We start from the raw sequence: 23,468 nt of genomic DNA, 5'->3' as shown, positions 1-23,468 counted from the left end.
AATCAACAACTGACCGGATATTCACCATGCGTCAAATCTTGGAAAAGATTCGTGAAAAGAGGAACGACATCGTTTTCAAAGCTGCTTTTGACTGTACGAAAAGAAGCTGTCTTTTGCTGCCGCTATGTCTGAATTTGGTATCCCGCAAAACTAATACAGCTGTTGAAGCTGACATTGAGCAATACCTAAAGCTCCGTCAGGATCGAGAAGTACCTCTTCGAGCCGATTCCAAACAAGGTTTCAGACAAGGCGACTTCCTCTCGTGTGACTACTTCAATCTATTGCTGGGGAAAATAATACGAGGTGCAGAGCTAAATAAAGAAGGTACAGTTTTCTATAAAAATGTACAGCTGCTGGCGTACGTCGATGATATTGATACCATTGGCCTCAACAGCCGCTGCTTTTTCCAGACTGGATAAGGAAGCAAAGCAAATGGGTCTGGTAGTGAGCGACTTGGATCCCACGTCACTGTTGACAGTCATAACTTCGAAGTGGTAGATAATTTCGTCTATCTTGCAATCAGCATAAACAGCAACAACAATGTCAGCCTCGAAATCCCAATATTTCTTGGGAAGTCCTCTCCCGACGAACAAAGACCTAATTTTACAAGTCACTAATCAACCCAAACCCAGGCATGGGCGATGACATCTGATAAGTCGGCGTTACGAGTTTTCGAAAGAATGGTTTCGCGGAAGATTTATAGTCCTTTTCGGATTGGCAACAGCGAATACCGCAGTCAATGAAACGATGAGCTGTACGAGATATACGACGACATTGACATAGTTCAGCGAATTAAGAGACAGAGGCTACACTGGTTAGGTCATGTCGCCCGATTGGATGAAAACACTCCAGCACTGAAAGTATTTGACGCCGTACCCACCGGGGGAATCAGAGGAAGAGGAAGACCTCCACTCCGTTGGAAGGACCAGGTGTAGAAGGACCTGGCTACACTTGGAATCTCTAATTGGCGCCAAACAGCGAAAAGGAAGACAGACTGGCGCGATGTTGTAAACTGTACGCTAATAAAGATGAAGAATTATCTATTATCAGTTGCCAGGGGTCCAGTGAGTTGACCGTCAAAGTGCAAGGCTGCTATGAGAACTTAAAGCTGAATTATGCAAATCATTAGTCCAGCTAAAAGATCAGAATGTACGGAAGCCTGTGGAAGCCAGTCAAAAAGTTCCATTAATTGTAGTAGTTCTCGGTTAAATTGATGGTTTCTGTTTTCATACTTCTGCAAGGCACTAACTCGGATCTTCTTAAGAAATAATTTTTTAGCTGCCTTAAAAATTTAGTTACAAAAAGAATAATTTTCTAAATTTCGGAAATATCAAATCCATAATACCAAATTTCCAATATTACCAAATTTACTAATGCCAACTACACACTACACAATTTACCTTACAACGTTTGTGCTAAGTGTTCAATATGAATGTGAAAAATAAAACAACAAACTACAAAAATTCATTTTATAAAAACTTAAAATTTATTATTTACTTTTGTTAATACAAATTGGCGCTACAAATAAAATCTGCGTCATACAGACGTACTTAATCAAATACAAACGTACATACAGAGATATTGCAACGAAATCACTAAATTAACTAAATAAATAAAATCAAATTCATAAAAAAATATTATTATTGTAAAATCACTTAAATAAATTGTACTTTTATAACTAAAATACACACACACATACAAACGCAATTTAATAAGAAAATGTTTTTACAAGCGAAATTGCCTTTTATAGATTGTAATTCTGTAATTTACTTTGCACACCGAGGATTTGCAAAATAAATTCGATTTCGTTATTAAAGCGTGTGTGTGTGTGCGTTTGCGTATGGGTGGTAATATGAAGCGATGCATAAATTACAGTTATGTGCTTTTGAAAAAGTGAATGTGTGACGGTTATTTTTGCATGAAAATAAATATGTTTAAGCTTCAGGTAAGCCGCTTGGCTTGGCTTTCTTAGAGAAAGCGCGCTAAGAGAGCATTTTCATATGAAAATTGATCAAAATGGCACGAAGCGGAGCTTTTCATTCATTAAAAATTATTAATTTTTGTTGTATATGTTTGTTTTTTGTATAACCGGCGAGCAGCTCAAAGTTAGTGGAAAGCAACATTTATTGTTTGGCGGGGAAATTACGTTTTCTGAGAGCTTAAGTTACTAAATACTGCGCTGTTAGTAGAAAATTTATATATTTTCGTTTATTTAATATATGTATGTGACCTGGTCTACGGAAAGGGAGCTTAGGTGTCAAAATTAATGAGATAACGAGAAATAACGGTGAACGGAGAAATAACGAGATAACGGTGTTTCCCAGAAAACTAGTTTTCGCACGTTAGCTCCCTTTTCGTAGACCAGGTCACATATATTATTTTTGTATTAAATGGCAAAATTATTTGTTGTTGTTGTATTTAAGATATATTGTTTTTTTGTATTAAATGTTAGAATAATTGTATTATTATTTTTGTATTAAATGGCAAAATTATTTGTTGTTGTTGTATTTAAAATATATTGTTTTTTGTATTAATTGTTAGAATAATTGTTGTTGTTAGCATATGTTTATGTGGAACTCTTTGTCGACTAAAATCACGTTTTTGTGCCAATATGAAACTCTGGCAAAATGTTAAAGCCGCTTAAGTCGACTTAACCTAATTTTGGTGTTTTGATTTTTACTAAGATTCTAGACATTTCTACTGTCTGTAAGCTGCAAAAATATGCAAATTCACTTTCTAAGGCATTTTTCGAAGTCTGTAAGCTACCAAAATTTCCGAATTCTCTTTCTAAGGTATTTTTCGAGGCCGGTGTTCGAAAGCCGGTGTTAAGTTTGGTGTAAGTTGGTCAGAGTAGCTTAAATTGACAGTATTTACTTTTGACGACTTATGACCTTTTAAGGGACTACGCGTCTGGGTATATCATCGTATTTTTTGAAATTCCAAAACCCATATAACCCCTTAACTTGACTGTCACTTCAAAATTTAAAATAACTCTTAGAAACGATCCTTCAGTACGATGCGATCTACATATATGACATAACTCTCTTTTATAACTTGAATTCGAGGCATTTTTATTTTATTTTTATAGGTCTCGCAACAAAGAAAGTTGTCTATAAAACTTGAAGTCAGTTCTAAAATATGTAATTTCAGAAGATTTATAAATTAAAAAAAAGTTTTTTTTAAGGCATGACTTATAAAGGAAAAAAGCATTGTAGAAGGGGTTCGAACGGTAAAAATTTGATGCCAAAACTATGGATTTCAAAGGTAATATAATGAAAGTTCTTTTAAACGGACGCTCTAATAAACGGACATTTCCATTAACGTTCACATTGACTTGTCCCAACATTTTTTGATGTTTGTTTAAGGACAATCAATTAAGGGGACAACTTTATTAAGCAGGCAGCTCTATGAACCAGACAAAAAGGCTGGTCTTATTAGTATCCGTTTATGGGGGATATGTCATATGAAATTATATAATATGAAATACAAATATTTTAACAAAGATAAAGTAATTTTTGGCTGTTAAGTGTTGTTTAAATTATTTTCTAAAATTATTTTGAAATTGTAAAATTTGAAAATATTTTATTTCTTCCTTAATGACTTCACAACTTTCATGTGGCGCTGAAGTTGGCAACTTTGTGATATTTTGTTGACGTCACATTAGCATATGTCTCTCCCTCATTTTGAGTACATCGCTATGTATGACGTCATACAAAATTGTGGTAAAATTGTAAGGTTATTCAGTGTCTTGCAGCTTATTATTCTTGCTCGTACTATACTATTATTAAGTTATTTATGCCATAACTTGATTGTTGAGTTCCGTTGCATTTTCAAAACTTCAGAATGCAAACCGTTACTATTTTCTATATTTTCTTAGAGTTTTTAACACGTGTGTATTTTAAGTATTTTATAAGTAGACGAATATGTAGTAGAAAGGCAGTAAGATGTTACACGAAATCAACAAGTTTTTTTATTATACAAAAATGAGACAAAAATAATTAAAAAAAAATTATTAAAATTTAAAAATTAATTAAAACAAAAAATAATTAAAATATAAAAATTTATTAAAATTTTAAAAATTAATTAAAATTTAAAATTTAAAAATTAATTAAAATTTAAAAATTAAGTAAAATTTAAAAATTCACTAATATTTAAAAATCAATTAAAATTTAAAAAACGAATTAGAGTTTAAAAATTAATTAAATTTCAAAATTAAATAAAACAAACATTAATTAAAATTTAAAAATTAACTAAAATTTTTAAAATCAATTATTATTATTAATAATTAATTAAAATTAAAAAAATAAATACAATTTAAAAATTAAGTAAAATTGAAAAATCAATTTAATTTAATTTAAAAATTAATTAAAACAAAAAATTAATTAAAATTTTTAAAATTAATTAAACGCAAAATTAATTAAAATTTAAAAGTTAATTAAAATTAGAAAATTTTTTTAAAATTTAAAAAATTAGTTAGAATTTAAAAATGAATTAAAACAAAAAATAATTAAAATTTAAAAATTAATTAAAACATTGAAACAAAAATTAATTAAAACTTAAAAATTAATTAAAACAAAAATACAAATAATCCACAACTCAAACGCACCAAATTTTATAGTACACCAACAATACATACACTACGTCTCTGGCAGCATCCGTCAACTCTTCTACTTATAGAAATACCTAAGCTTCCCAACTGGAAGCAACAACATGCATCTACATATTCTGCTATTATTTATGTTTTTTATTGTTTTTGAGAAGCCTATATAATTCGGCTTTTGCTCTGGTTTCATTAAATTAAATATGTTTCTCTCTCGCTCTTAGGAAACACTCTTCCCCGTACGCTTAACCTCGAGTTTCTCAGCGATTATACATCCCTGTTCGGCCATTTTCTTCAATTTCAATGCTTTCTTTTCGCGTTTCTCACGTTTTCTGATTTTTTTAATTTGTTTCATATGTCTTGTCATTCTCTTTACTTTGTTGGGTGTATCATCGCCATAATCCAGTAGTGTTTCGCAAAACGCTTTCCCCATGTGCTCGTAATCCTGTAAAGAAACATAATTTTTTACTTAATCAAAATTGTTAAGCTAAGCTTGGATTTTGCAATAAATATCATATAATATGGATGATATATATTTTAAAATCCGTTACGTATCATTTTTGGCTCTTAAAATTTTCGGAACTATAATTTCGGGATCCCGAAACGAAATCAACATTGATAGTAGGTATCTTCTAAACTTCTAAAACAGTTATTGTATCGTTTTTTGGGACTATAATTTCGGGATCCCGAAACTTAAATAGTGAAGAATATTTTTATACTCTCGTGTATTCATATTGATTAAATTTTAATTGGATCGAAGGTTTCTTATGATTTTAACTTAATTAAATGAATTTAAAATCGTCCTACTAAAATTCTAAAGTGGCCTAAAGCTACGTATGCCTTTAAAATATACATACATACATATGTACATACATATTATGTATGTAAATATGTACATATGTATGTCCATGGCTGTATTAGTGTATATAAAAAATTCAAGTGCGTCTATATGTACATACATATTTATGTCTACATTAGACTACGATTTTTTCCAATAAACGGGTTCCCGAAAATGTTGTGCGTAGATCCCGGAATTTCGTGTTTGAAAAAATTTTCTAGTGTTTAATTTATAAGCTTCAAATATTTCTTTCGTTTCCCCAATAACCTTAATTCCGTTAATTGCCGAAAAATTTCGGGATCTCGAAATTTTGGCACGCTGTTCCCGAAATCTCGAATTTAAAAATTTTGTATAGTATTTAATTTATAAGCTTCAAATATTTCTTTCATTTCTCCAATAAACTTAATCCCGTTAATTACCGAAAAATTTCGGGATCCCGAAAATGCGGTGATCAGGTCCCGAAATTTCGAATTTGAAAAATAAATATAAAATTTATTTTATAAGCTTCAAATATTACTTTCGTTTCTTCAATAAAGTTAATCCCGTTAAGTCCCGAAAGTTTTCGGGATCCGAAAATAGTGGCGCTCTGGTCCCGAAATATCGAACTTGAAAAAATTTTCTGGTATTTAATTTATTAGCTTCAAATGTCTTTTAGTTATTTTTCCAATACAACAGATAATAACCCTTACTAAAATATGAAAACCCCTAAATTTCAGCTTAAATAAAAAAAAACGAAAGCATAAACTAAAAAATAAAATAAAGTCAAAAGTCCCTTGTACAAACCAGTGCAGAGTAATCCTTACACAAAAGTATAATTACATTGTATGCACATAATTCCAACTACAAATACAACAACCGAAAAAAGTTGCTAAGCCGTTCAAAACACTCGTTTGCAATTTCAAATACTTTAAAGGACTTACAATATCTTACTTTAATTACTTTCAGTTTTACTTTGAGAACTTTGTGCAACTTTTCCATTAGACGCACACATTGCGTTTGCCATCTTTGGCTTCGCACTGCTCGGGAATATTCATTCCCTCCGATATACTGGTATATGTATATACATACATATGTATGTACATATATAATACCAAAATAAGCAGTCAAGTTCAGAAAAAATTTTTTCAGAGTACCAAAGAGAAAAATTTTTTTTTGATTTGGATAGCTTTCACAGACCATTTATAGAGGTGTCGAAACTTAAGCCATTAGTACTTTCACGCACAAATGCACATTCTGCTCTTCGTTCTAAGGCTCTTTGCTCTTGACTTGCTTTTCTAAGTATCAAATTCGTATTTAAGTATGTATTGTAGCTATGTATATGTGTATGTATGCTTACACGCTTATAAATGCCTGTTTGTATGCGTGCGATTCTGACTTTTGCTTATTTCTCTTTGTGCTTTTTCTGTCATTTCTTGTACGCATGTACACACGTACATATATACTTTTCGAGCGGTTTCCGTCTGTCTGTATGTTTGTTTGATCGTACATTTTAACTGTGATATAAGCTGATTATGTCCTCAGATGACCGCTACCAACGGGTGCTTAAATACATATTTATATAAACGTTTGCTTGTGTATAAATATGAACAAATAGTAAGTACGAGTTTATATGTATGTACATACATACATATGTATGTACTCGTAGAATACGAGGGCCGACTGATAAGTTTGAATATTAAAGTAGTTTTCTAAACCAAATAGATAATTCTTTCAAAGATATTCGGTTTTAGTTTCAAAAAATTTCGGGATCCCGAAATTTCGGGATTCGAAAAATGATTAAGTATTTAGTGAAATAATGTAATGTGCATAATCGTATTTTGTTTTTTTCTTTATTCCAAAAAATTTCGGATTCCCGGGACTCGATTTCGAAATTTCGGAATTCAAAGAATTATAAAATTATTTAGTATTTGGTGAAAAATGGGTATAATTATATATATTTTTTTTATTCCAAAAAATTACGGCATCCCGGAACCCGAACTCGAAATTTCGGGATTCAAAAAATTATTATGTAGATACATATGTATGTATGTACATATGTATGTATGTACGTTCTTCCTCATGGCTGGTATCTCACTAAGGAAGGTCATAATCATAAAGGTTTACAATCAACTTTCCAAAACAAAAACTCATCGGTGGTTCTAATGATTGACGGTAGACTCGTTCAGTGGGAAATCTATAAAAGTTAAAAAGTTAAAGCTTCTCGGATTAGCGCCATCAAGCTCGAGACAATTAAAGCCATTAATGGTATTTCTCTTTGTCTAGTGTGATGGTCCTCAGCCACGTTTCAAATTTCAAATATTTCAAATATTACAATACACTTCAACTACTTCAATTTTATTTTGATAAAATAGATTCTTTAATTGACTTGCTCAACTTAAAGACCCCAGCAATTTAATGCATAATTTATCTTACTTAATCACCTTTTTCTACAACCGCAAGCCCATAGTGATTTGCGTCGTTGAATAAGAAATGCCACAAATTGCTGCAAGTTTGGTCACAGCGTGATATACATTCAATTACAAATACATGCATACATACATACATATACACATATGTACGTTTGTTTGTGTAGTTCCGTTATTTGTATACCAGTATGGCAACCCAAAGTGGCAGCCTCCTGAAGCATCACAAACCCACACACTCATTTATGTGTTAAACGTATGCGCGTGTGTGTGTTTCGTTTTGTGCGCATTATATACCGTTATGATTATCAGTATTTTTATTATCAATTTCCGCATGACTTGCGCGACATTGTGAAGCATGTTGCTGTCATCAGCAAAACCAATAACCACAACAACAAATTTCAAACAACAAAGGAAATGACATAAGGGTCTACAAGCATACATACAAGCGTACATATGTACATATATACACACATACATACATATACTCATATCAAGATGGCTGCATAGTTGCTGATGGAATTCTATGTCACCCCTGCAGCAGCAGCAAGCTCTATTTCTATATAAATTTCTTAAGCTCCTGTGAAACTTTCCTACAACCGTTATATAGATATATAACAGTATGTATGCATGTATTTGTATATTTGTGTAAGCTTTCTTACAAATTCATTGCATTATACATGTACACCAGCTCCCCTATTTACACACTTTGTGTTGCCTGAGATTTCCCTTCAGCAAAATATTGTTGATTTAATTTAATCTTTTTCTCAAGCATCAATCTTTTGTTTGCTTTAATTTGTGTTATTCTTCAACTATTGTTGTTTTTGTTATGCCACAGGCAACAATTTTCTTTTATTTATCATTCTGATATACTCGTTTTATTAGCATGCCGTTATTACTTGTCTATCTATCAATATTGTTGTTGTTATTGTTGTATCGGGTCCTCAAATCGCTATCAATAATAGAGCAAGCAGCGCTGTCGTTCCTGGCGTCGCTATACAAGTAACACACAATGTTCATCATACGCCATGGCGCGCCACTTGACTATGAGGGCGAATTGACTACTAGTTGTTTATATATAATATGTTTATATGTGTGTGGGTGTGTATGTGTTTTGTGGATGCTGTTATACTTGTTGTTGTTACATTTTACAAGTTGTTAAAATATGCTGGTTGTTATTTTCATTAATATTTTCTCTATTTTCTTACTATTTTTCAGCGAGGTCAACACAAGGTGAGTGCGAATAAACTCAAAGTTACTAGCAGACATGACTGTGTATATAATATGGCACATGTTTACACACATATTTATTGATTGATACGATATGCGGATTGTGTTACATGTCTGAGTTTATCTATTACTCTTGCTGAATTCGTTTGAATCAGATTTGCATATTTATTTTGTGTACCAACCGCCGGGTCATGAGCTTAGATTTCATGATAAAAACCAGTATTTTTTATTTTCTTTTAGTAAGAAGTATAAACAAATATTTTATAATTGAAGGAAGCGCAATACTATCACATCCATGCTAGGCTTCCAGCGATAAATTTAACCACAATCTATTTCGTTGCCTATATTTTGGCGCGCTGAGCAAATAGACAAGAAAAAGTATTAACTTTGGTGGCACCCAAGCTATAAGACCCTTCACAGTTTAATTTCATATAGCATAAAACGATCTTATTCTTATTTTTGCTCGAACAGTTTATATGGCAGCTATATGGTATAGTGGTCCTATCTGAAAAATATGAACGCAGGTTGTAGCGCTACCTTGGACAATAATCCATGCCAAATTTCTCGGAGATGCCTTGCCAAATAAAAAAATTTTTCCATACAAGAACTTGATTTAGAACGGTCAGTTTGTATGACAGCTATATGTTATAGTAGTCTAATTTCAACAATATGTTCGGAGATTGTAGAGCTACCTTGGACAATAATACATGTCGAATTTCTTGAAAATATCTTACCAAATTAAAAAGTTTTCCATACAAGAACTTGATTTAGAACGGTCAGTTTGTAAGACAGATATATGTTATAGTGGTCCGATTTGAACAATTCATACGAAGATTGTAGTGTTATATAAGAATCTTATAGGAAGTTGTAACATTTAATGCTATACTATATATATTTATTCCATGCTCCGAGCCAAACGTTTAAACATGAGCTATTTTGCTGCCTACATTTTGGCGCGCTGAGCAAAAAAAGTCAACTTCAATGAAAAGCTTATAATCTTATAATGAATTAATTTTCAAAAAATACAATTAGAACAAGTAAGGAAGAGATTGTCACCGAACATTTTATACTCTCGCATGATAAAGTGATAATCGAGATCTCATTATCCGTCATTTACAAATTTTTCAAATACCGTATTTTTGTAAAGTTTTATTCGGCTATCATCATTGGTTCCTAATGTATATATTATACAGAGAAGGCATCAGATGGAATTCAAAATAGCGTTATATTGGAAGAAGGCGTGGTTGTGAACCGATTTCGCCCATATTTCGTACATGTCATCAGGGTGTTAAGTAAATATTATATACCGAATTTCATTGAAATCGGTCTAGTAGCTCCTGAGATATGCTTCTTGGTCCATTAGTGGGCGGCGCCACGCCCATTGTCAATTTTTAAAAAAGCCTGGGTGCAGCTTCCTTCTGCCACTTCTTCCGTAAATTTTAGTGTTTCTGACATTTTTTGTTAGTCGGTTAACGCACTTTTAATGATTTTCAACATAACCTTTGTATGGGAGGTGGGCGTGGTTATTATCCGATTTCTTCCCATTTTTGAGTTTGGTTGACATAGCTATAGTAGTTTCCGAGATATATAAAAAACTTATAGGGGGCGGGGCCACGCCCACCATTCAAAAAAATTACGTCCAAATATGCCACTAATACAAATTTATATATATTAATGGCTTATATCACAGGTTTTCGGTTTTCCATTTTGTGAGCGTGGCAGTGAGAAGTTTGCCCATCTTTTAACCTTCTTATGAGCAAGAAATACGTGTACCAAGTTTCATCATGATATATCATTTTGGCGCACTGAGCGGACGGAAAAAAGTCAACTCGTCAATGATCAAAAGGTATATAAACTTATAATGAATTAATTTCAAAAAAATACAATTAGAAAAATAATCTTAAATAGATTCACTCAGCCTTAAGTTGCTAAATCGTTTAGCTATAATTTTTGGCTTAAAATATTTTTAATTTTCGAATCCGCTTTTGTACACATTTAAAATACTTTTATAGCCCACTTTTTTTATTTTTTTCTTTTTACACATTTTTGTAACTACTTACCGCCGTATGAAAGTGTGTACCCTTGCGTGAGCCCAGCGATGAGCCGCCAAACGATGCCTCAATTGTGTAACTGTTTGTGATGCCCAGCATCCAAACCACAATGCGGCCGGTGCCCTCTTTACTGCGTTGCACCTTAAATTTACAGCTTTCAAAGGAGAACTGCAAAAAGGTAGACACGAAAAGCAGATTAAAAACATGATGATGTAATGAGTAAAAAGCGAAGAAGACGAAAGTAGCAGAGTAGATAAAAGTAGCACAAACAAACATAAAAAAAGCACGCAAAATGTGGCAACAAAAAATATAATGTGGCGGAGTCTTAAACTGGGTTATGCTTTGTTAAAAGCTAAAATAAAATGAGCTCAACGAAAAAGTAAGCTAACGGCATTTCTATCAGAACCACCAAGCTTGTGTGTGTGTGCTTTGGTGTGGGCAAAATTTATTAAGCTACAATTTTCGTTTACCCCGTCCCCATCTACCCACCTTATCGGCCACATTCTTGTGCAACATTAACGGAAATACTTGTTCCGTTAGCTTCTTTTCGGGACTCCGCTTATTCTCACAGCCATAAACGAAAATATTGTGCTTGCGCGAATGGGCGTGCATATCACAGTACAAGACAACTTTGTATTCATCAATCAGTCTGTGGTCCGACGCGGGTGGCAAGCGTGAAATATGCAAGAAAGAGAAGAGCAGATAAAATCTTTAGTTTCGCAAAATATAAGCACTTTTGCCGTTATCTATGCATGGGACGAAGTAATTTACCTTTTAACCATGGCTTTTGTATACCAAATGGAGGGATATGTTTCCCGTATAACGGTGCGATATTGGCGATTCAGATCCTTGCCCGTCAACGAGTTGCGCGTATTGCCCACAATCACCCCATCCGGATTGAGCATTGGTATCAGCTTGAAAATGAAGCGATGACGCAGTCTTTTGGCTGCCAAAGTGTCGCCGGTGATGAAATCCATGAGACCCTTCATCATCCACGAGGCGGGCGTTTCGCTGGGATGTACACGCGCTGAGACTACGATTGCTTTCTTTTTCTGCAAATATAAAGCAGAATTAATTTTTTTAATATTTATTTTTATAAATTTTGAATAAATTTTTATATGATCGAAAATTTTAAATTATTTTCTAATGGTTTTGAAAAATTTGTATACAAAGCTCTCAATTAAATTATTATTGACATAGACACCGCTTACGCGGTTGTAACCGAGTTTACAACAGCGTACAAGTCGTCCTTCATTTTTACTGCTTGGCGCCAATTGGAGATTCCAAGCGAAGCCAGGACCTTCTCCACCCGCTCTTTCCAACGGAGTGGAGTCCTTCAACTTCCAGTGGCCAATGCGAAGAGAACGATAAATATACCGCAGAATCTTTCTCTCGAAAACTCGTAACGTGGACTCATCAGATGTTATCATCGTCAATGCCTCTAAACCGGCTGCTGATCTCACAGGTGCGCTCCAAACGCTCATAGAAGGCACCCGTGGTCCCATTGCCCTTCTTTTCCGTCGTGGCGTGGGCACATATCAGCGATATGTTGAAGAACTTCGCTTTGATATGGATTGTGGCTAGACGTTCATCCACCGGGGTGAATGCCGGGACTCTGCGACGGAGTCCTTTTCTCCCAAGACACCGAATTTGCACTCCTTTATATGGCCACTGCAGTAAATGCCACAAGAACCTACTCGTCTCGGTCTTTGTCCCGTCCATCGCCTTTCTTGGATAGATGTGATATCCGCATTTATTTTAACGAGGACATCAACCAGGTGGGCAGGAGCGTCTCTCTCCCGAGGATGTTTTTTTCTTTTCATTGGAGGCGTTTTTAACGTGGCGGGTCTGAAACCTCATTTTAGCTTGCATTCAAACGGATGTTCTTTTCCTACCCAGAGGATACTTGGTCCAGGGCCAGGTGTCGTGAGCTGCTTGAGTCATGTATGAAAGAATCGTTTTTGACCATTCCCATGTGAATGGCACTCAGAGAACTTTCCTCACTTGTATGAACTTCTACACATGACTCCATCCTCCCTTCTTCAATTATAATGACTTAATACCACAAATTTCCTTTTTTTTTGGTAACAACTTCTGTCAATGATATTTTTAACTCGGCGGCACCTTTTTTCCGAGGGACTGCCGCAAAAACGAGATAAGGGCCGAGTTTTGAATAATTTCCATTGAAAATTTCTCAAAATTCCTATGAAATTTGTATCTTTAGAATAATAAAAGGTTTACATAAAAACATATAATAACGAAATTCTCAACCAAACTTAGATTTGTCAAACTCTTCGGAGTGAAAAAATCGAACATGACAACTGGTATAAATCAAAAGATTGGTATAAATCAAAATTTTCTCTTACACTTTCTAGTGCTGAATTAGTAGAAGAATTAGGTGTTGCTTTCATTTTTACAAGAGTGTATTAGAGGTAAAAAATTGTGAGCAAAAAAGTGGTGAATCGAACAGACAACTGGTATAAATCAAATAGATTAGAATAATCTCTCTTACACTCGCTAGTGCTGAATTGGTAGAAGAATTTGTTGTTGCTTTCATTAGTAAATGTTTTTACAAGAGAGTGGAGCTAAAAAATTGCACGCAAAAAGTGGTAAATCGAACAGACAGCTGGTATAAATTAAATGATTGACATAATCATACATAAGTAGAGTTAGAACAGTACGGTATGCTACCTAATTAAAGAGGTACCAACACGGTCTCTAGCAGTGAATTCAATTTTAACACTTTTTGTTGGTTAGTTGGCTCGAAAGGTGTCAAAGAAATGGTGTATGGAACAAACAGCTGTTATAAATCAAAGCTAGAGCTATAGTTATTTAGCGATAGAGGGACTAATGATTATAACATTTTAGAGAACCAGATACACTCTTGTACTGACTACAACTGTAAAACTCTGTTTTTGCTAAATTTGTAGACAAGCGAGCAGAACTCAAATATAGCGACTGGAGAAATGGCAAATCGAAGATAGCAACTGCCGCTATGCCAACCGATCAATAACTATTTGCATTTTCTAATTTCAAAGAGCTAAAGTCTCATGTTTTGTTTGGCTACCAAAATCATTTTAGTTCACAAACAAGCTTTTCGTCAATCTTCTCCTCCAAGAGTTCCAAATATTTAATCAAATCATAGGCATAACTGTTCTTGTAGCAATTTTCCTCATAAATTCCATAGTAAATAATTCAAATAAACTAAATCACCGTAAGTGCTGAGTTTGGCGATTTCCTGCTGCTCAAATAACATAACTCAAATGAATTAATAAAATTGCATGTAAATTTGATACAGTGTATCCTTGTGGGAATGCTTAGATAATAACTCATAATCAAAAGTACATAAGGATCATCAATAGTATATCAAAAGCATGCTTAATAAACCACTTCAATGCGATTACTTCAAGCTAATGTAATTTGCTTTCACATACTGTACATATGTATGGACAAATCTATATATGTACATACATACATACAGACGAAAATTACTGAGAATTCAGCTACCTGCTGATTGCTGAAACAATTTTGCATGCCTCTGCATGTGGCACAGTCGAATGCCGTATGCCGAAAGCTCTTGAAGCAGGCAAATAGCAACTTGCTTGCAACAAGGGACCGGAAGTCATTACGTTGCTAATCGAGGATTATGTATGAGCTCATTGCAGCAGAACCAGCTTTAGTCAGCGTTTATGTGCTGCTAGAGACTTTAACCGCACACTTAGGTGTATGTACATATGTATGTATGTATAAAGAATTAAGTAAGCTATATCTACTAATATTGAGCTTAGAAGCAGCGATGTGTAAGCTTTTGATAAAATAGTATATTTTTGAAGTGATCATATGCATATGTAAATATGTACTTTATGCATATATACATACATATCCACATATATTGCGCTATTTGTACAACATTCGTATTTACAGTTACATAAAAAATTCATGCGCAACATTTTCCGTCGTCAAATACTTTAAAAGCTATAAATTTTTGCATTTAATTTTCAGCACATTTAATTTCATGCTTTTGCATAAATAATAGCGGTAATTTCTACTGCGCTTCGTTATTCTAGTGCTTCTTCTTGCTTTCCTTTGCAGAAAGTAATAAAATAGAATTTATAGCACACAATGGACGAAGATTATTGATGGTCGGAGAGAGAAAGATTGCAAAATGACTTAATGGAGCAATAAGAAAGAGACTTGCTGTGAGACGAAATAAATAATGTACGAGTATATTATTAATAAATTACTTCGGTATCCTTGAGTTTGTTTTTCTTTATTTTGATTAGCTGTTCGAAGGAGTTAACTCTTTTTTATTTAATCAACTTAAATTGTGTCAAAAAGTACACGAAAATTGTAATAAAATTCAAAACCATATATTTTGCTATATTGATAGGACTGTACTTACTTACTTACTATATCAAGTATGAGGGCGATCTAACAACCAGTTGGTTTACAGAAGTTGCTTAAGTCGGTACACCTTAGTAGAGCGTTGCGATTTTTAAAATGAATTAAAATTTCGAACAAAGAATTTGTCACAAGTTTTGTATTTATAACCAAATTTCGTGTGGGGAATCATTGCGAATGTTGAAAAAGGCTTACGGTTTTATCAAAACCACAGGCCTACGAGCGGTACAAAGCCTTCAAAGACGTTCGAGACATGCCTCGTTGTGGACGACCTTCGACCTCTTCAACTAATGAAAATATTACAAAAGTAAAAGATATGTTTGAAAGTCGTCAGACAAGCGTTAGGGAGATGACAAGAGACCTCGAAATCTCTCGCGAGTCTGTTCTTCAAAAGAATACCGTAAACGGGTCTCTTTGGACATGCTTGATCGTGCGAATTCCGATCCCACATTCATGGAGATCAGTCAGCCGATGAGTCATCAGTTTATGCAAACAAGACAACAATCATCAGAATGGAATCCGTTTTGAGTTGATCGAAGAGATAAAACAAAATTCGCTGAAGGAGCTAAAGGCAAAGGATGTTTATTAAAAGTGTTTCACGGATTGGAAAAATCGCTTTCAAAAGTGTATTACATCTGGTGTGGATTACTTTGAAGGCGACAAAATAAATTTTCACAATTCCTGAGTACTTTTTTGTTAAATTTGTATATTAAATTTGAAAATCTATTAACGATGGATGGACCACACGAATATTAAACTTGTACAACAAGATAGCCTGCAATATTTCTAATATTTCTTTAAATTTCAATTAGCTGACAAATCATTAATCTATTTTACATTTTACTGTTCGGTACAAAAATAACAAGCGAACAATTTAAAAAATAACATTAAAAAATAACTTATCGATTATTGTTAGCCGCGGGAGTAAAACTTGACTACACAACTGAAAGCAAAAAAATTAATGCCAAAAAAAAACTAAAATGAATAAAAAAATATCAAAAATAGATATTGAATTATAATACAAGTCTGACAGAAATAACTCAAAATTCGATAAAATGTCAACTCTTCGATGAAGTTCGACAGACAAAATGAAATATTGATTTGAGCGACTTTAGGTTTAAAGTTAGAAAAAACTCACTGATTTCTATCGATTGCATATTATCGATCAACAACACGAAATTATCGATTATTTTCATCCACATATACAAATTGAAACTATTCACGATCAAATGTGAATAATGTTTAAAAATTAAATTCATAAAATTGTGTAAAGAAACTATGTAAATCCAAACCTTTGTTGTTAGAAAATCTATAAATTATAAATAACTTTAAAAGTAAATAATAAAAAGTAGAATTTTTCGCTGCCAAGTGGTAATCGAGTTAATCTATAAGTAAACTAGACGTTATCGAGCACTTTCAATTTGGTTCAATAACATTTGAACTTAAAGTTGACTGAAAGAATGTGTTCATGAAATTTTTATCGAAAAATATCGAAATGTAAGATGTTCGGCTATAACCGTGTAAGCGATGACTACCACAATAAAGAAGAAGAAGGAACGCTTTTTGTGTTTGGGTGTCTAATAATAATACCGTAATATATATTTTATATATTTTTCCTAAGCTCTATTCGATAAATTACTGATATTCGAATATATATTTGTTTAATTACCAATCCTTGTTATTGATAGTCAAAGAATTACTTTTCGATAAGCAAAAATAAAATATTTGTACTAAACCTATTTAGCTTTTTTCCTATAATATGTATTTTATTATATTATATTAAAGTTTATGCTGTAATTTATTGCTGTGTAAACTGTTGTAAATAAATAAATAAAATAAATAATATTATTTTATTATATGGCAACACTTGTTAAAAAATTTATTTAAACGTATGTTTTTTTAAAGGCTCTTTAGTTGGTTGCTCATATTGTAATAATTATTTGATTTTTTTTTCAATTGAAATATTTAAAAAGGTGGCAACCCTTCTAAAATAAAAAAAAAAATCACGCTGTAAGCTCATATTATTGTGTTTTTTATTTTATATATATTTTCTATAATTTTAATAATAAATTTTCAATAGGTGGCAACTCTTTTTACGAAAATATTTCATATTTATAAAGCTCTTTTCTTGTAATGAAAATATTAATAAAAGTATGGTAACCACACTCAAAAAATTGTAAAAGGTGGCAACCACTTTTTTGAAAATATTTCTCATAAATATATTGAAAACTATTTTGTTGTAAGGTAAATAAAAAAAAGTAAAGTGGATTACTATATCTACATACATATATGGCAACCACACTCACCCGCATCGCTTCCTCATCCGCCACCGGCGCTGTCACCGTTAAATAATACACATTATTACCCGCAAGCGAGCGACACAGAAGTCTTAATTTACAAAATTTCGATTTGACAGGATCCTTTTGTATAGTCATCAGATAATCCTGCAAAAAAACAAAATTAAGCATGACATGTGAAAATTGAGTATTAAAATGATGATTGTCTGGCTTTATTAATTAACTCACACACACACACACACAGTCGCAAATACGAATTGGCCGCACTCGAAGGCAACCCAAAGGTCCTTAAGAGGCCAATGAGGGTCTCGAGTGTCCACACACTTTCATATTTACACAGGCGTTCATGTGTGTTTGTGAGTACGTGTGTTTGTTGCACTCACCTGCAAGTCACTGTAGGTGTACGGGTAGCTGTGTGCGAAGTACACCGTATCGTTGTCGTGTTTAAATTCAATATTAAACGTTAACGTGTAGGAGCTGTTCTCGTCCTCCTCCTCTGATGGTGTGCTGCAAAGCGAGATAAAAGATGGGGAGAGTGTGAGGGAGAGAGAGTAAGGATGTGGGAAATTTAAATCAACACATTCACGGGAGATTACAAGGCATTGCCATGAAAAATGGACTATAATTGGAATTTTCATTTGAAATGCTACCAACACACACACATCTACATATGTAAGTGTATGCATACATACATATACATAAATATGGCAGTGCCTGCTTGGCAGCGGCTTCGTCTGCCATCATAATAAACTCACTCATCATCATTGCGATAGTAGGCGATATTTGTGCCACAACGCCTCCAGCCCTCGTTTATCTGCTTGGCGCTGATGGTCGAATACATGAGCGGGCGCATGCCATCGTTGTACAGGCTATCCGATTTCACCAGGTTGACGATGGAGAACCTTTTGCGTCATGGCGATGATGGTCCGTTATGCATGTTGTGTCGTGTTAACCGTTTGCATGTTGCACAGTTGCACACAGTGGCATGAGTGGCGAGGGCGCCAGAGACACGTTGCAGCATCGTCAGCAGGCGTCGTTGGCGTGTGTGCAACATGAACGAAGCAATTTGAAAGCGGAAATGAAATGAAAAACATTTTTTTTTTGCAAATTAGTTGGCGTTGACCGGTGGAAAATTGGAGCATTGCTATGGGTTGTATGTGTGTGGCCTTGATGGGTGTGATATGGGTGCATGTACGGTTGTGTGGTTGTGGAATATGTATGATCTCTACGAGTTCCAATCAAAGGATGAGTGGAAAATGGTTGAAAATTGATTCCTAATGGTTTTCAATGCTGTTGAATTTCAAGTCATGTTGGTAATCTATGAAAACTGACACTTGTAAATATATAGTTTGTATGTTAGCTTCGTGTGTGAGATTTATGATACCAAAAATTTAACGCCATTTCGATCTTCTTTGAGGCTTTAAGTTGAAAATCTAAAGTGGACGAATGTGGCAAATCAGTAGATTCTTTAAATTTTCTATTTGGAAATGAACAGTATTTATTTCGGAAAGCTAGAAGACTCCTTTGTGGGAGGATGAAGTCATGTGTAGAAGCTCACGCAAGGGAGGAAAGCTCTCTGAGCGCCAGAAACGATTTTTCTAAATATGGCTCAAGCAGTCCACGACTTCCGTCCTTAGACCAAGTATCTTCTGAATAGCCAAAGAACATTCGTTTGAGGGCGAGCTAAAGTGAGAGGGCGAAACATCCCTCCACAGGGTTGTGCGCTGGGTGTGGGACCCGCTACGTAAAAAACGCCCCCAATAAAAAGGAAACAACAGCCTCGGATAAAAGAAAGCCCTGTCTCGACGAACAAAGACCAAATTCTATAAGTCACTCATTATTCCCGACCTGCTATATGGTGCAGATGCACAGAGTACAGCTGCTGGCGTATGCCGATGATATTGATATCATCGGCCTCAACACCCGCGCCGTTAGTTCTGCTTTCTCCAGACTGGACAAGGAAGCAAAGCAAATGGGTCTGGCAGTGAACGAGGGCAAGACGAAATATCTCCTGTCATCAAACAAACAGTCGTCGCACTCGCGACTTGGCTCTCACGTCACTGTTGACAGTCATAACTTTGAAGTTGTAGATAATTTCGTCTATTTAGGAACCAGTATTAACACCACCAACAATGCCAGCCTGGAAATCCAACGCAGAATAACTCTTGCCAACAGGTGCTACTTCGGACTGAGTAGGCAATTGAAAAGTAAAGTCCTCTCTCGACGAACAAAAGCCAAACTCTATAAGTCGCTCATAATTCCCGTCCTGCTATATGGTGCAGAGGCTTGGACGATGACAGCAACCGATGAGTCGACGTTACGAGTGTTCGAGAGAAAAGTTTTGCGAAAGATTTATGGTCCTTTGCGCATTGGCCACGGCGAATATCGCATTCGATGGAATGATGAGCTGTACGAGATATACGACGACATTGACATAGTTCAGCGAATTAAAAGACAGCGGCTACGCTGGCTAGGTCATGTTGTCCGGATGGACGAAAACACTCCAGCTCTGAAAGTATTCGACGCAGTACCCGCCGGGGGATGCAGAGGAAGAGGAAACCTCCACTCCGTTGGAAGGACCAAGTGGAGAAGGACCTGGCTTCGCTTGGAATATCCAATTGGCACCACGTAGCGAAAAAAAGAAATGACTGGCGCGCTGTCGTTAACTCGGCTATAATCGCGTAAGCGGTGTCAACGGCAATTAAGAAGAAGAAGAAGAGTACATTGAGTTCGTAGCTTTGGCTTCAGAAATCTTACGTTCGATTCCCAGCGACAGAAATTTGGAAATTATGAAGCCTTCTGTTGTTGAAATTGTTTTAACGGTTATCCAGTCTCCGTTAAGGTAAGGTGGTAGGTTCAGATAAGTTATCGACGTCACCCAACGGTAGGCCCAGGAAACGTTGGGTTTCGACGGAGTTGGACCATAGGGAGAGGGGTGTCAGATGTGTAGGGTTAGCTGGACATGCAAAGCGGTGGTTAGAGTCATGCGAAGATAATTCCCATTAAAACCAGTTCTGCGTAACCGAAACTATCACGGATTTTATCCATCCAATGGTTGTGTTTTTAGAGACCTAACCGCGTTCGGATCGATTCTCTTTCTTTCTCTATGTAATTAATGCCAAAACTCCTCATAAGTTTTTCATAAAAATGAAGCAGTCACTTGCAACCTGCCCTAAACTTGTAGGAACCTCAGGTTGGTGTTGTTATGAATTACTTTCTGAAGACTCTCTTAGTTATGCAGAAATATATGAATTCATCGGGTACTTTAGAGTTTTACAACTGATCAACGCTTGTGAGCTGGAACGTGATCTCAATCTCAGAGAACCTCCATACTGTCAGTACTAGAATGAACTTTTTACATAAGAGCATGTTTGTAAGAAAATGACTTCTCAAAGCTCATCTACTTTCAATCGTTAAGAGGAAAACCAAAATATTTGTCTAAATATGAAAAGCACATCAAACTAGTATTAGAGAGACTCTTCATCCCTCCGATCCATCTCCCCATGAATCAAGTACCAAATTCAACGACTATAGCACCCTTTGATATCAGTTGATCTAATTTAAGAGTTACTTGTTGAACTTTGTTGTAAAATAATTAGTTCTTAAGATTCAATCTTGAATCGAAGATCTGTAATATTTCACCGATATTTGAGATGAATTAAATAAGCTACTTTAAATGAATTTGGATGGCCCCAAAACTTTAATAAATATTACATAATTAACTTAGTTCTGGTTCTATGGTTCTTAGTTTAGGATCTCTCTTCAGCAAGGTCTGAACCATGTTAGATTACAATGAACTCATGATTAGGAAAGATCTTGGAAAGTATTTCGAGGAAGTAGGGATATTCCATCAAGAAACATTGTGCCATTTGAAAAGTTTCTAAGACTTTTTCGCTAAAGCTTTAAATTTTATCTTGGAAAAACCTTCCCTTTCCGACCTATTGTTAAACCATACAACCATAATATGGTTTCTAGTTTTCTGGGAAAAGCTGTTAAAAATAATCGTCAGTTTCTCGTTATCTCATTAATTGTTCTCCTTTTTTTTGACACCTACGCCCCCTTTTTGTAGACCAGGTCACATATATAAATATGCCTTGTTATATGCATGCTTGATTTTTTTCTCAAGCTGCGGCATAACCTCACTTACCTGTAAATGACATTCTTTCTCGTACGACGCACACGAAAGTAGAACCATTGCTTCGAGCGGCTCGTATACAAATCCGAACGCAAGTGCAGCTCATAGTAGGTTTGTGTAATCATCACCGCTTTCGCCAGATTGCCCGACTCGAAACGCGACTCGAACTCCAATCCGTCATATTCCTCCGCGCTGCAGGGATGACAGTTCATCAGTATTTTGGAGCCACCAACCGCTGAGCGACTAAACTGAATGTCATATAATGAATTAGAATAGACAAGTTCATTATCTCTATTTGGAACATAACTGTTATATTGATTTTCTGTATGAATAGTATTTTTGCTTCTGAAATCATAATTCACATTTAAGTCTACACTCTGCAACTGCGAACCGTTTGTACTGGACGTATTCGAGTTCGGTTTGAAAACCTGATTGTGTGCCAATATATCCGCCAACTGTTTGTTTAGAGATTTTGAATTTTGCTCTTTCGATTTTACCGCCGCTTGTTGCGAGTTCATGTTCGTCGCGGTTACCGTCTCACGCAATGTCTTGCTACCGTCATCATCATCATCGTCCTGGGCTTCGTTAAAATTCGCCTCAATATCAATGTCACTGCTTAAGCTACTACTACTACTACTACCGCTACTACTATCACTAGTCTTAGTTATTTGGGAACCTAAATCGCCTGGCGGCTTGCTAAGTGCGTTAGGTTTGCTTTCAGTTAATTTTACCGGTGCGATCGGACGCGTCGGTATGCTTGGTAGTGGCACATCTTCGGGAAATTTAGCTTTACCCTTAATGGCTGTTAAGTCTTTGCCAAATTGACTTTTAATATATGTGGGCGTGGCTGGCTGATACTCTGGCGATTTGCTAGCCCAAATATCATCGATGTCATCATCCTCTGCCTTTTCCTCGATGACATTGGTTAATGTCTTAGCTATGTCCTTCACTTCATTCTCCTCATCGTTGTCATCGTCCGCATCATCATTATCATTCTCATCGTCGTCTTCATCATATTCGTCATAGGAATTGCTGGAAGATCGTCGTTCCATGCTCGCCAACAGCTTCGTGAACGAGTTTTTCAATTTCAGCTTACGACGATCGGGTGTGCTGCGATCGGGCGAAGAGCCACGTGACTCCGAAGACGATATATCCGAATCGCTTGACGAATTTTGTGCTTTCGACTTTTTCTTCTGTGCGTTTTGTGGTATTCAGTGCAGTACAGTTGTTTTTGGTGCATAAAAAGCAAAATAAAAAATATATAAAATAAATTATAAGATAATGAAAGTATATCAAAGTATAAAAATAATAATAAATAAATAAATGTTTAAAATAATTGTGAAGAGTTTTAATATCCGGCAAGAAGATGTATATAAAAAATAAAATCTCAGCATTCTAACATCCACAACATTTAAGACCTGCCTCTAAGACCAAGAAGAAATCACGGAAATCTGGTATCGAATAACTGACGAAGTAGTTGTTCACATTGACCAAGTAGTTTTGATAATCCGTTG

The 23,468-nt window shown here is 35.0% G+C and overlaps 2 protein-coding genes across 10 annotated transcripts in view; one reads left to right on the top strand and one right to left on the bottom strand.

Moving 5' to 3' along the window:
- LOC126758537 (glutamine-dependent NAD(+) synthetase) overlaps nucleotides 1-23,468 on the top strand; it is a 184,264-nt gene that overhangs the window by 13,580 nt on the left and 147,216 nt on the right. For 6 of the 7 annotated variants that reach the window (XM_050472841.1, XM_050472842.1, XM_050472843.1 and 3 more), the window contains one exon: nucleotides 9,059-9,073. The exons of the other annotated variant lie outside the window; for it this stretch is intronic. The gene's annotated coding sequence lies outside the window, so the exon portion shown is untranslated. The remainder of the gene's footprint in view (nucleotides 1-9,058; nucleotides 9,074-23,468) is intronic. 7 annotated transcript variants of the gene reach the window in all.
- The window catches only part of LOC126758532 (cytosolic carboxypeptidase Nna1), a 168,440-nt gene that overhangs the window by 13,016 nt on the left and 131,956 nt on the right, over nucleotides 1-23,468 (bottom strand). For all 3 annotated transcript variants that reach the window (XM_050472833.1, XM_050472832.1, XM_050472834.1), the window contains exons 4-11: nucleotides 21,967-23,147; nucleotides 18,575-18,721; nucleotides 18,203-18,326; nucleotides 17,829-17,966; nucleotides 11,893-12,173; nucleotides 11,611-11,770; nucleotides 11,131-11,289; nucleotides 4,883-5,045 (exon numbers count right to left, since the gene is read on the bottom strand). In XM_050472833.1, the coding sequence (XP_050328790.1) occupies nucleotides 4,883-5,045; nucleotides 11,131-11,289; nucleotides 11,611-11,770; nucleotides 11,893-12,173; nucleotides 17,829-17,966; nucleotides 18,203-18,326; nucleotides 18,575-18,721; nucleotides 21,967-23,147 (2,353 nt within the window). The remainder of the gene's footprint in view (nucleotides 1-4,882; nucleotides 5,046-11,130; nucleotides 11,290-11,610; nucleotides 11,771-11,892; nucleotides 12,174-17,828; nucleotides 17,967-18,202; nucleotides 18,327-18,574; nucleotides 18,722-21,966; nucleotides 23,148-23,468) is intronic.

Source organism: Bactrocera neohumeralis, chromosome 5 (genome assembly GCF_024586455.1).
Source record: "Bactrocera neohumeralis isolate Rockhampton chromosome 5, APGP_CSIRO_Bneo_wtdbg2-racon-allhic-juicebox.fasta_v2, whole genome shotgun sequence".
NCBI lineage: Eukaryota > Metazoa > Arthropoda > Insecta > Diptera > Tephritidae > Bactrocera > Bactrocera neohumeralis.
This window is presented reverse-complemented; position numbering and strand designations above follow the sequence as displayed.